Source organism: Platalea leucorodia (genome assembly GCF_965183815.1).
Source record: "Platalea leucorodia genome assembly, chromosome: 9".
NCBI lineage: Eukaryota > Metazoa > Chordata > Aves > Pelecaniformes > Threskiornithidae > Platalea > Platalea leucorodia.
Window position 1 is genome coordinate 32666974 of NC_138831.1, and position 13889 is coordinate 32680862.

The 13889-nt window shown below is 35.7% G+C and overlaps 1 protein-coding gene across 9 annotated transcripts in view; it reads left to right on the forward strand.

Moving 5' to 3' along the window:
* The window catches only part of VPS13C (vacuolar protein sorting 13 homolog C), a 99730-nt gene that overhangs the window by 36934 nt on the left and 48907 nt on the right, over positions 1 to 13889 (forward strand). For 8 of the 9 annotated variants that reach the window (XR_014229210.1, XM_082322098.1, XM_082322099.1 and 5 more), the window contains 14 exons: positions 492 to 645; positions 1996 to 2112; positions 3036 to 3139; positions 3442 to 3609; positions 4415 to 4719; positions 5039 to 5186; positions 6016 to 6124; positions 6570 to 6703; positions 8742 to 8898; positions 9665 to 9744; positions 10607 to 10666; positions 11817 to 11982; positions 13018 to 13134; positions 13689 to 13792. Coding sequence is in view for 8 of the 9 variants with exons in the window: in XM_082322098.1 (XP_082178224.1) it covers positions 492 to 645; positions 1996 to 2112; positions 3036 to 3139; positions 3442 to 3609; positions 4415 to 4719; positions 5039 to 5186; positions 6016 to 6124; positions 6570 to 6703; positions 8742 to 8898; positions 9665 to 9744; positions 10607 to 10666; positions 11817 to 11982; positions 13018 to 13134; positions 13689 to 13792 (1923 nt within the window). In the remaining variant the exon portion in view is untranslated. The remainder of the gene's footprint in view (positions 1 to 491; positions 646 to 1995; positions 2113 to 3035; positions 3140 to 3441; positions 3610 to 4414; positions 4720 to 5038; positions 5187 to 6015; positions 6125 to 6569; positions 6704 to 8741; positions 8899 to 9664; positions 9745 to 10606; positions 10667 to 11816; positions 11983 to 13017; positions 13135 to 13688; positions 13793 to 13889) is intronic. The other variant, XM_082322100.1, reaches the window with a different exon arrangement.

Below are 13889 nucleotides of genomic sequence, written 5' to 3' on the forward strand. Positions count from 1 at the left end.
GGCAGCCACCCACCACTTACCGGTTCATGTAGTACTGTGCTATTGCAGGAGCATTCAAGAGTGAGTCTGTGTTTCAACAGAGCATATTGCTTAAGAAGACTGAATCCTGGTTTAGGTTAGACTGCCTTACTGCAGGTGTATCTCTCTCAGTCATCTAATTAAGTTTTCCACTTATTTAATGCGGTTTTCCACAATGAGTTTTTCACTCATTTAATCCTTCTAAATTAATTTTTTGTCACTTTGCTTTTGTACTGAGGAGGTTAGAGGTTAACAGTTACAGCTGTTGAATTGTTAGGTTTTCTTATTTTCTAAGCTTACCACTTTTCTGCTTCACAGAAAGCTTTTTTCTTTTATGATCTGTTGCTGATAATGCATGCAGCTTTTCTGTTTCTAAGAAATTGTTATATTCCATTGGGTGCTTTTGCACCTCAGTCCACCTCTTATACTTGTAAGTTATTTTTTTGTCATATGGAGTCTCATATTTTCAACAGGTGGCTTTTTCATCATTGAACCTTCTACTGCATACAGAGGCTCTTATGTCTGCTGTCAGTTTTCTGACAGCTGTTAGTCCATCAGGCAATGAAAGTAGTGGAGACACACCAGCTAAAGATGAAAAGCAAGAAGATGACACTAGATTGAAGAAAGGTACAGTTGTCTTTGTCAAAATGATGGTTCTGAAAGGATGTGTGTCATGCTGGCAAAACGATCAAATCCAGAGAAACCTGATCAGCTTTGTAGTGTGGGCTGAAGATCAAAGCTTATGTGACTGTAGCTCACCAGGCTGGAGGACTGATTGAAAAAAAAACAATAAATGAAACAATGATTACGATCATATATGGTGTCCTCAGGTGACCTTTCTATTCATTGCCATTTCACAAGTAGACTTGAATTTGAGTAAATGAGGTTTCTGCGAGCTTAGAGGGCTCAAAGACCAGCATGATGTTAGTGTTCATGGTAAAATAAAGGAGATAAATAGTACTTTGATTATGCTATGTTATTGATCTAGGCAATTTAAATATACTTTCAAAGCAGTAGTTGAGTCCTTTGCTAGCCTAACGAAAATCTTGCTGTTCCTGTAGCACTGAAACAAAAAATGAATTTATATCAAAATAGGCTCAGAGGGGAGCAGCTGCACTGTCTTTATACTAAGTGCAAAACTCAAGCATCAGATGAGCTAGAAATGACGTGTCTAGTGAAGAGTGTTCAGAATCACTTACAATTTTAAATGGCCTGGGTTTGAATCTGCAGGCTGAAAAAGAAGCTGCTGCTGTGTACAGCTTGACAAAGCCCATAAATATTTGAGCTCTTGGATTAACACTTCTGCTACTCCTGGTTAGTGAAGGTGCAGACCATCAGTGAGGTCTGATGGCTTCTGTTCTTTCTCCATAGATAGTTTTTGACATTTGTGTGTAACTTCACCTTATTCTCCCTAGCCTTAACACTGGCTGTCGTAAAACCTGGGTGTTGGCTGCCTGAAATAGGCTTCCAAGGTTTGCCATTTCTTATAAGCTTGAAGTTTAAGAGAAAACTTCCTACATTAGGATCTTGGAATAGGAAATATTAGATAACTTGAAAAAAACACTACTGTGAACCTATTGAGTTATGGACTGAATGTTAAAAATAAGTATAGTGTGAAATTTATTTCTTCTTAACCCAGCAGTTACCTTCCATTTTAAAAAAGTAAAATTGTTCCAATAGAAAGTCATCACTAAATGGGAGTAATATCAGACCTAGAATTACAAGCAAATGCTGAAATGTTTTACTCTTATCAGTAGAGTTGCCTTCAGAGGAAGACTTGTTGCTCTAAGATGGGATGTTACAGGCTTAATCATGATAGTGGTAATGAAAGAAACTATAGGAAACAAAACTGAAAACATCTGAATTCAAAAAAAAAAAAGCCCTAGTAGACCAAAACAACTCTCAAATACTCTCAGGAGTTCAAGTGAAAATATGAATTACATGTACCTTGAAAATCCCTCCCTCTCTCATTTCTAGTGGCTAGACCTTCCAAGGATAAAGATGTCTTTGACTTCAAGCTTTTTGCCAAGCTGGATGCCTTCTGTTTAAATATTTGTGATGAAAAAAAGAACATTGCAGAGATCAAGATACAAGGTATTAAATTCTTTGTTAGTAGTAACTGATCTAGTAGTTTAGTTTCAAAGCAACTACTAATAATTGGACTAAAAGATACTTAAGGTGGAAATTTTCAGCATCTGACTTTTTTTTTATTGTTACTATACAAACATGGCTTGTAGTATTGTTTTCAAAGTTCTAGAGTGTCATAATGTTTTGGCCTCCAGCTAGAAAAACGTGAGGTATTATTCTTCAGGTAATTAGGTTCATGTTTTGAAGGAGTTTGATTATGGGTGGCTTTTCATGTTGTACTAAGCTTTGGATATTTTTCTGCTGTGCCAGATGTGTAACATCTTTTTTGATAGAAAATCTCAGTAAACTAGCTCAGTACCTTGGTGGAGATGGATTATTGTTTGAATGTTTTTGTATGAATAGTAGCTCATTTCTTTCCAGAGATGATTGATATTGAGACATTATCTGTATTAGAAATTTTCCTATTTTGTTTTGTTCAAAGCTATAGTATGGTCACATTCGCAAAGCTTAATAGACAGCATAGTGTATTGACTTGGGTTTGAACTCTAGACAATACTCGTCTTCTGTGTCTGACTGATAAAATGCAAAAGTCTCTATTTCCAGAACTTAAAATACTTTTTTATTTTGGAGAAGTTATGGTAGTTGGGAATTACTTCTAATTATTCTGATTTGGATACAGGGAGACTAAAAAGCCTTGGATTGAATAGAGCTCTCATTTATAGTCCCTTCAGCAAGGGATGTGGTAACTGACTTACTTTGTTTGGAAACAGAGGAGAGAATCAAGTGTCTTTAACAAAATCATTGTTTTTTGCAATGTATAATTTCTGTAACTTTTCTCACCTCCCCTACTGGTGTCGTGTGTCTCCACCCTGAAAATGAGTGTTACTTCTGTTACGAAATACTACTGTTTCTCTCTTTCTACTTTACAGGTCTTGATTCATCTCTTCTCCTTCAGCCAAGTCACACTGTATTCTTTGCCCGACTTAAAGACATAGTTGTCACAGATGTTGATTCAAGGACACTTCATAAAAAAGTACTCAACTACAAGATTTTAATTTTTACTTGATTCTTGGTTAGTTTTGTGTGAAATGTAATACATATTCTTATTCCACTCTTAAAAATATTTGATTTGTCATGAATACCTATTTTCAAATAAGATAGATGGTAAAGCATAGTTTTCATATTTGAAGAAGGGATGTCCAAAAAGATTTAAAAAAAAAAAAAAAAAAATCTAACTTGTACATCTGATAGGCTTACAATATATTTAGTTCTTTGTGCTAAGTACCTATTTAGAAGCTGCTGATGGCTGGTAGGTCCTGTTTCTCTTTTTTCTAGGCTGTGTCTATAGTAGGAGATGAAGTTTTCAGTTTCAATCTGACATTAGATCCATATGCTACTGAGGGAGAAGCCTACACTGACATGTCAAAAGTGGATGGTACCGTATCTTTGAAAGTAGGCTGTATTCAAATAGTGTACCTTCACAAATTTCTCATGTCTCTTCTGGTAAGTCTTTTTTGCCTTTTTACATTTCTGCTGCATTCTCAAATTAGTCTTCCTTGTTTATGTCCTCAGTACAAGTGGTAACTTAGGTTTCTGAAAGAGAAAGGATAGGGTTAATTTTTTGTGTGTACTATTAAAAAACTTTGATAAGTAAGCTTTAACTGGTTTGAATTTTAAAAAACTAACACAGTGCAAGTGGGTCACTTCCCACCCTCTGCTTTGGAAACAGAGAAAAGCTTGGTGCTACTAAGGTATTTTGGGGGTTTTGTGTTCACTGCCCTTTCCACCCTAGCAAAAACCTGAGTTCATTGGAAACATATCTGAGCTAACATTAGAGGCAAAACTTTCTGCAAGGTTAGATGCTATGAGGACTGCAAACTAATCACTGTAAATATTTGTACCTTTGTCAAGTATCCTAATGATGACTTTTTCAATAAAGCACTAGTGGGCTTTCTGTCATTCAGTACTGGCTTTAATAGGAGTTAGTATTCACTGGGGGCAAAGAGGGGCTCTCAAAATAATATATGTCCCCAAAAGCTAATGATGTAAATCAATCTTGTAGCTAATGAAGGAAGAAAAAGTAGAGGTGGGTTTAAAATGAGTGGATTGTACTGGTTAGCACATTTGACCCTCTGTTAGAGGTCATGACAGAAGGCACTCAGTTGTCTTTCCCAGGGAAATTTAACACAGTAGGCAGCATAATTGGTGGTTGATGTTGGTTGTGGTTGATGTTGTAAAATGAGAGACTAATTTAGGTTAAAAAACTGTTCACAGACATTTCTCTTTTCTCTTCAACTGCTTATTCTAGACCTTCTTGAACAACTTTCAGACAGCTAAGGAAGCACTGAGCGCTGCTACAGTCCAAGCTGCAGAAAAGGCTGCTACCAGTGTAAAAGACCTGGCTCAAAGGAGTTTTCGACTTGCAATGGATATTCACTTGAAAGCACCACTTATAATCATTCCTCAGTCCTCAGTTTCCCCCAATGCTATAGTAATAGATCTTGGCCTGATTAAGGTTCAGAACCAGTTTAGCTTGGTGCCTCCAGAAGGCAGTTCGCTCCCTCCAGTCATCGACAAAATGGATGTGCAGCTGACAAAGCTGAAACTGTCTAGGTAAAGTCCACTTTACTAAGTAATGCCTTAGCTAATTGGTAATATTAATACTCTATAGGATATTAATCTACTTGCTTAGAAGCCGTGGTTGGTGACAGTGTCAAATATTTGGTGTTAAAATACTAACCTGTTATCTTAAGGGCAAATATATCAGTAGTGAAATGAGATACTGTTCTGCTCCGGAAGCCGTTTAATCCAAAAGAGTTATTACATTTGAGATTTTAAGATGTTACTTCAAAAATGTAACATATGACTTAACTTCTAACTTCCCCAATATGTGTTTGTTTTTGTTCTTCCCCCGCCCCGCCTTTGTTTTAAGGACCACTATGGAGACAGGTTTGTCACATCCCGACATTCAGATACTTCACCCTATTAATTTAAGCCTGTCTGTGAAACGAAATCTATCTGCAGCTTGGTTTCACAAATTACCGATATTGGAGATCACGGGGTATCTGGATACAATGAATGTAAGTTTTGTGAAAAGGTGGTGGTGAGAAACTCGTGATAATACCTAATGTAAGACTAACCTTTATGTTATTTCGGGACACAAAGGTGCAACAAGGTGCAAATTTTTAGTAGCTTTGGAGTGAGTTTCAGGGATGTCAACAGGGTTTAACCTGTGTGAATGTAGAGGTTTGAAAGCGTCATATAAACCACCCAAACTACTGTGTACATTTATTAAACTGAGAGAAAGAAAAGAGAAAACTGAAAGAGATGTCAAGGAGTCTTGTTTATTCCCTGCCATAAGGCAGGACCTACTTAAATCAAATGTTTTTTGTGACCAGTTCTCTGAGTGAGTCTTTTTGAAGTGCCCTTTTTTTTTTTTTTTAATGGAATCTTCTTGAGAGGAATTTAAATTTATGCAAATATTTGCCTTAGTAACTCCAGCTTCATAACTTCCTATCTCCCTTGAATGACCTCAAGATCGTTGGTTTTTTGTGGCAATTTATATACTGTGAAAGAAAATACCAGGTACATCTTGGGTGAAACTGGAATTAAAATATCATGAAGTAGCATGTCATTTACAGGAAAGTATTAAAAGCATAGATACACTAAATAAAGGCTGCATTATATATTGATACAGCTTTAGAAGTCACAACCTTCTTTAATCTCCTAATCCTTTAACAATAAGTGGTTAAAAGAATTTCATTGTGTTATTTAAGGGATGATGCTGCTGACAAAATACCTGTGAATAAGCACTCTTCTTGCCAGGAAAAATTGTTCTGCTTTGCTAGCTGGTGATAAGTTTAAAGAACAACGTGTTTTTCCTGAGAACTGTGATCTGCAATTTCGTAGGTTGTATTAAGTCAAGAGGATTTGAATGTCTTTCTCAAAGTGTTGACGGAAAACCTTGGTGAAGCAGAAGAAAAACAAACTCATGCAAAATCAGTACTGCAAAAGGAAGGTCAGCGATGGAATTTGTTTGTCATGAATATTAAGTGTGTTAGCTTTCAGGAATAATGAAAAGCATTTATTGTCTGGAAAGCAAGCTTATGTCTGAGAGTATGATGTGTTAGTGATAAACTGTTTTCTTTTTTATTTTGCAAGGATAGTGTTCATACTTTAATACTTCCAAAAAGTGGCAACATTACAAGACAAAATTTGGTAATTGTGTTAGCTAAATTGTCACGGAACTAGCAAGGTATTGAGATGTCAGAGTTGTCTTGTTGCCAGAAGATGTTTTTATTTCCTTTGCCTGCTCTGAAGTTAAAGGTTCTGTTTGTGGAAATGTTACTAACTTATCTTAGGTGAATGTAAGCCATCTAAATGAATAGAAGAATTGGATATGTTTCTTGAGCTAAACAAATGGTGGCAATTTCAAAAGTTAACTAATTTATTGAATACTTCAGGTAAAACCAAAGAAACGGAGAAATCAGTTTTGACGCAGGATAAGAGTGTTGCAGAAGGAATGCTGTCTGAAAAGAGAAAAAGAACATTAAATGAAGATGTAATCAATATGCTACTTAATTTTGAAATCAAAGAGGTATGTATCCATCTGTAAAATTCATTGTTACTGAATCTGGTACTCTAGTCTGTTTCTTAGAAGTAGTGGGCTATAAAGTCCATTCTAACTGTTTAAAGAAGGGGGTACATACCAACAAAAAGAAAACAAACAAAAAACCCCTCAGAACTCAGATTCTTCAGCTGTTTCTTTGGCTGTTTTCTTTTGTCTATATTATGTGAGATTGTATTTATAGAATATTTAACATAGACAATACATCTAACAGGGAAAACCAGACTTCTAGATGTTCCACACTCACCTAGCCTTAATCCTTCATAATGCTGCATATGATTCTCTTAGTAACAAACCAGCCAAAATAGTTAAGCTAGAACTAGTATTTTTCCCTTAGAGATACAAAGTCTGAAGGATAGGTTGTAGGTGAAATACTGGAAAAATGCACAAGCAATCAATTACTGGAGATACCCATGTGTAAGAAATTATCCAAGCATGTTTTTTCTCTGAAGATTTCTGTGATACTTAAATGTGAAGAGCTCAGCATCGCCTCAGCATTTTTTCAAGAGTCAGACCAAACGGCTTACGTATGCAGGTTACTTTAAGTAACTGTGGGGTTTGTTGGTTTGGGGTTGGGTTTTTTTTTTGGTGTGTAATTTTTGTTTCACTAAATCTCTGTGGATGTTTTTGTCCATACAAAATCTAGGTTCCTATGTTTTAGACAGGAAAAAAACCAACTTCAAACTCAAAACTATTCTATTGCCAAGTGAGAGTTGCATTCAAAGACTACAAACTTCCTCCTATTCCCAGCCACCAGGGAAACATATTCTGTGTGAGAGATATGAAATCGTATAAGCAAACTTAGTCTTAAGGCTATTGGAAATATTTGTCCTGCAGCTGCAGTGTAGACAGGTAACAAGTTGATACTATCTCAGATTTTGAGTTTTCAGTTTTTGCAGAATTACAGTTGCAATTGGCTGATGAGGTACCTGTCACCAAATAGCATGTAGTGATCCAACACATATCACTAGTACCTTGGCAGCTTCTAACTTTCAGAATTGCTGTCTTGGCTGTGTAGAACTTTTTTTAATGGTAGGACTTGGGCATATTACAGGCTAGCCTGTAGTGCTCCATACTGTCATCTTATTAATAATTCTGTCTTCTTTAATACACTTTTACACATGCTTCACATGGAAATTTTTACTAAGGTAGTGTCCGCATTGTCTGTAGACTGTATATGTTGGGTGATTAATGATAAAATGCTAATTTGTTAGTGTACAAAGAATATGCCACATAATGATGCAGACAAAGTATTGACAAACTTGAATTATTTAAATTCCTTGTATGGTAAATAGTTAGGTTGAGGCAGTATTTTTAGTTCCCAAGAATGGAAGATAATTGCCTCATTAAATAATTGCATTGAAATTAATATTGTTCATTAACAACTGTATCTAGTTCTTCTACCTTAATTTTCAGCTACGTTTAGAAACACAAGTTCTTTCTCATTTTCAATGTTCTAATCAGTGTAATGCTTAAAATCTTATTGTATTTGTAATTACAATTGTAATTGTAATGTTGAAGCATTTGTGTCCTTAATTATTATTTGCATAGCATCAGATATTCAAAGATTGATTCACGTTGCTGTCTGTTCTCTACTGCCCTTCCTTCCAACCAGTAGGATTTGTAGTAACTGTTTTTCCCGTATTCAAACTCTGTATGTAGCACTGAGTAGTGTCTGATTACAAAACTAAAGCATAGCTTGACAAGGCAAAGATACACTGCTAGGCCAACAAAATTAAATTCTAGCCAAATTAATAGAATTGGGATTTTTGTTTTGTTGTTGAAGGAGTTAAGTGATTGGTTGCTTGGCCAAGAGGAACAGAGTGGGGAGGGGGCAAAATATTTAACAAACTGGTGTTGTAGGTTCTCTCTGTAAAAAGGCAAAATGTCTAGATTAATACTATTTTTGAAGCTTAGCTGAGGAGCTAATGCCCAGTTATAACTGCATGCTGTAATATCTGGACAGCTTTACTGAAACAGTGAACTTATTTCCCTTTCCATATTCAAGGTTGTAATAACCTTGATGAAGCAGGTTCAGAAGGAGAGATATCCATTACATATTCTAACTGTGCTACAGCTTGGAACCGAAACCAAAATTAGAAATCATGAATTGACTGCAGCAGCATATCTGAAAAAAATTATTATGAAATGCATTGAAATAAATGGTAAGTCTTCCAGAAAACTGGTATACAGTCAGTACAGTGTGTGCAATCAGCTTTTGTAGCAAGAGGATAGCATGGTCAAAAATAATAATAATCAGCGGGGGCAGGGGGAAAAAAGGGCAGGAGGTTACATGACGAATTCTCTTAATGACACTGTCCTGTGTACTTCAGATTCAATTAATCTGTTTTACCTGATACCAAGTTTTACTCCTGTTGCTGGAGTTAGCTTGAGTTAGTTTGTTTGAGTTACTTGCCTCCTTTGAGTAGGAATGGTCATTCCTGAGAAGTATTCTATCTGTTCAGAGTGCTTTGATGAGCTTCTGAATCTGTGCTTTATGACCAGTTCTGGCAGCACTGGAAATCCAGCGTGCTTCTTTGATTGGTCAGGTAACAATTCAAAGTGATTTTGAAGTAATAACTGAAATAGCCACGTGTTCAAAGTAGAAAAGTATGGTTTTGAATATAAAAACCTAAAGATAGAAATACAAAACTAACTATAGGAATGCAAGTAACTTTCCAATTTTGAATCTTCTTTCAGGATCAAGATAAGTTAATTTTGACTAGTTTAGTTTAAAAAAAGTGAATACAGCATTTCACAAGGTAATACTTAATCTGCAGCTTCTCAGTGAAGAGAGATGTGTACCTTCACTATTTCAGCAAGAATAGTATATAATTAGTATATAATTGAGAATTAGCATGGAGGCATTCGATAGGTGGAGTAAAGCTTGTGAGTGGAAATACTTTTACAGTTTTATTTCTTTATTTGCAGACTCAAAAGGAGATCCTCTTTGCATTATTAACTCTTCAAGTGAGACAGATGAACATCTTCTGAAAATGGAATACATTAAGGTTTCAATACCTTTTAACTAGGATTATTTGGGGAGTAAAATAAGGCTTCCATACTTAACCTGTGTTAGAATGGTTTTTTTGCTTGTTTTAAAACATGTAGGATTTGTATCTAAAACTTGTCTAGGTTTTCTTCCACCAAATACCTGTTTTTTCAACTTGCCATTTCATTTCACTCTCTGCTGCTTCCATATAGTGCTTGCTTCATGAGTCAACACAATTATTGAAATCACTGGTGAAGCTAAATGTTTGTATGCTTTCTTCTTTGTGAGCAGTACAGATGAGTACCTTTGTGAAACTTAATAGGTGAGATAGTCGTTGCCTACCTAAGTGATAGGTGGCTCTCTACAGGTGGTAAAACTAGCATTTGAGGAGTTATTTGTTCGTAGCTAGAGCTCTCGAGCTTTTATTTAAGAAAAAAAAAAAAAAAATGCCCTTCAAAAACTGCAGGAATACTTGGGAATCTGACAGGTTGTAGAACCAGTGGGCTACTCATACTCTTATCTATAGTGACATAATTTTTGTAGAGAAAAACAAGTTAATTTGTTCTGGCAAAGTACTAAGCATAAATTGATCCAGTTTAAATAGATCCTAGGTAAGAGAAAATTTTGTAACTGGCCGGTTGAACTTTCACAAAATATGTGCTGTAAAATGTCACTGAGCAGAGCATTGAGAGTACCCCATTCTAGTGGCCTTGATTGTGAGAACATGTTTCCTCAGGCTTCATCACCTTCCTTTGTTTTCTTTTGCAATAGGAATAATCCTTGTGTGTGTGTGTGTGGTAAATTCCATTAATTCAGTTAATGAATGCGATTAATTCAATAGAGACTGACTGTGTGCTTGGGCTTTTTTTTTCTTCCTTTAGGCTGATGCTGATGGACCAGATTTTGTTACTACTTATGGAAGCACCAAGCAAAACATCAATGTAAGTACTGGATACATTTAATTTTTTTTTTTAAGCTTCTCAGATAGTAGCAGCTGTGTAAACTTGTTAGTTGCCCACTTTTTCTCTTCTCACTGAATAAGGAAAAAAAAACCCCAAACCAGAAACCAAAACCCTGACTCTCTCATCATTAAAGCTTATGGCTTTATATTTAACTACTTCAAAGAGAAATCCAGGAGGAAAAAAGATGATTTTTTTTTTTTTACAGAAGTATTTAGTGTATTAATTTTTTTTAACTAGAAGCTGTACATTTTTAGCTAGTTAAAATTTATAAGGACATCTTTGTAACTGAGGCCTGTAGGAAGTTTTTTTATTTCTGAGTGATACACTTAGCAGTGTGTGAAACGGAGGCCTTGTGTTTCAGAGCTTGGAAGTTTTTAAAAGCGAAATCAAGATGTGAGGTGAAATGTCAAACAAGCATTCTCAGAGGTCTTCTGTTCAATCAGTCCTTTTTTTACTTCTCCTGAAAGCAACTATTCATGTGTAGTTTTTCATCGCTTCAGTGGCTTCTGAAGTAAGCAGGTCACTTTGCTTTTAAAATGTTTCCTTTAAAGTAGTAGTGGTGGGTGGAGCTTGCTTCTTGACAGCCATATGTGGAATTTGAATGGGCTGGACTACTTTGGAGTCAGTAAAACCAGCTTTATACCAAGAGTTGCTTTGGGCTAGGAAAAGTCTGCTAGCTGATGCTAGTTTTCGCTGAGTAATATTGGCTAGAGTAGCTGCTATTCACATACTTTCTGTTCTGATTGCAAATTTTGGATCTTGTTGTTTTGTTGTATCATACCTACTAAAATATCTCTATACATGGTTCTAAAGATGTTAACCAAAGTGCTCAATAGTCCACAATGAAATGCAGCAGAACTAAGAGAGCTTATTGAAAAAACATAACCACATGAAGCATCACTTTTTAGATTGGCACAGTTCCTCTGTAGCTGTTTTAAACTTCCCTTCCATAGCTCCCTCATCTGTTCTGGAGCTTGTGTGGTGTTAAGTTGAAGGAGATAGAAGAGTGAGATACTTGTGAAATTGAGCAAGACACTTTTTCTGAATTCTGGGACAGTAACTCTGAGTTGTTATGCAATAGACTGCTACTAAATAACAATGTTACTTTGTCTCCTTGCCCTCATTTTAGGTCATGTTTTCGTGTTTGGATATAGTACTTCACACAGAGGCTTTGCTTTCCATCCTGAGTTTTCTCACATTCAGTGTTCCATCAGGTGGTCTTACCAGTACTGATAAAGTATCGGACCACAAGCCTCAAATAAAAGAACAAGAAAAAGGAAGTACTCTTAGACCAGGTAATGCGGTGTTAGAAAGGCCATATTTTTGTTGCTTAACAGCATCTAGCCTTTGGTTTCAAAGGATACCATTTCAGGTGACAGCATTGCAGTCTATTTGGTGGAAAAACAAGGCGTGCACAACTGTACATGGGGAGAAAATAATCTCATTTAAAAAAAAAAAGCCAGGTATTTTTGCTGTTGCTTAATTTTCAAATTCTCCTTACTCAGTATAACTTTTTCCTAGGTAGTGGTCTGACTTGTATAATAAGTCAAATAAACGATGTTGCAGTGAACAGTACCAAAGCCTTTCCAAAGCATCAGTGTCACAACTTTGTTGCTTTCCAATCTGACGGCTCTAAAGAGTGCTTACATTGCAGAAAATAGAGATTCTTGAGCCCTGGGCAAGCAAAGAGAAGTTCTGAACTGAAGCGTGTTGTGCTTATTTGAATAATTGGCATCTGTAACCTTGGAACAGTATGAGTTTTTGTTTGAGCTTAAGGAGCTCCTTAAGAATGTTTCGTCAGGTCCTGTGTGGTGGATTCTTTTGTTTGTAGTGTTGTTTGGGAAATTCAAGGTTTTCTAATCCTAAGTCCATTGGGATTGAGTTTACAGTGGCTGGCTGTTACATTTTTGTGTTCTGCAGGCACCTTCGATTTTGCTGCAGAAACTTTTTTCATCTAATATGCCTAAGTTGGCCTTGTTACTCTATAGAGAAAGGAACATTTCTCATGTGAGATAGTGTTTCAAATAATTAAATTTACACTGTATTCAGCATACTGTTGCATGAAAACTAGATATTAATGAGGGGAAAAAATATCATCTTGATTGCTGTTTGCCTGTGTTAGTCATTGACTCTTCTTGCGCCAGAAGAAAACTGTGTCAATAAAAGATTTTATTTCACGTCTTGACTAATAATTAGCAGTAACTTTTAGGGAATAACTGCAGGTTGCTTTTTGAATAGTTCATATATGTATAAAACAAATAACCTAACATTTGTTTTAAGAAATTGACTTATAATGAAGTTCTTGTATGTCTCTTGTGTTTCCTGTCCAGGGTCTAGTAATGCAGCCCATGACGATATCTGTGAATTAAAACTCGCTGCAAAGCTAAGTGCATTCAGTATTACAGTATGTGATCAGACCTGTAGAATTGCAGACATTAGAATACAAGGTAAGGGCTTTTTATTTAAATATTAGATTAGTTGGTTGGTTGTAGGAAAAAATGTTATTCCCCTCCATTCATTCACTTCTGAAAGGCTAATGTGTGCACTGTAGACATCTCTGTAACATACGTTTGAATACATTTTGATTGTATGATATGATTGCAGTGAAGTATTTTAATAGCCAAAATGCCTGTGAGGGAAGAAAATGTTTGACTTGGAAAAAGAAGGCAATTAATTTCTAAGTGGAGTAAAAGTAAAAGAAATGAAGGCACTATGTTATAAATAACACAAGCTTCCATTTTTTAATAGATAGGTCCTAGATAGTGTTGAGAATTTTTACTCTAGTCTTGGAGTCAGTTTATGTTGGCAAATTTGTCATGTGTAGTAAGGTCACGACTTCTGTCTTGGGCTTAGCATTAGTTGTTACATAGTAGAATGCTGGATTCTAAGCTATTCTTATTCTTTATATTCAGGAATAAATAATGCCTCTTTTTTAAAAAAGTGTTTACTTAGTAAATGCACTTCAACAAATGACTATCTTCTTCCTTTTGTCTCAAATCAGGAATGGATGCAGCTGTAGCTATGAAAACTAAAAAGATTAAAGTGTTCTCCAGACTTGAGGACATTGTAATTACAAATGTTGATCCAAAAACAATCCATAAAAAGGTGATGTGTTGCGCAGATTCTAAACAAACAAAAAGATCTAGTTCTTTAAGTTATTTAATGACAGCACTGTTGTTATTTGCTGTGTTGTATAATACTA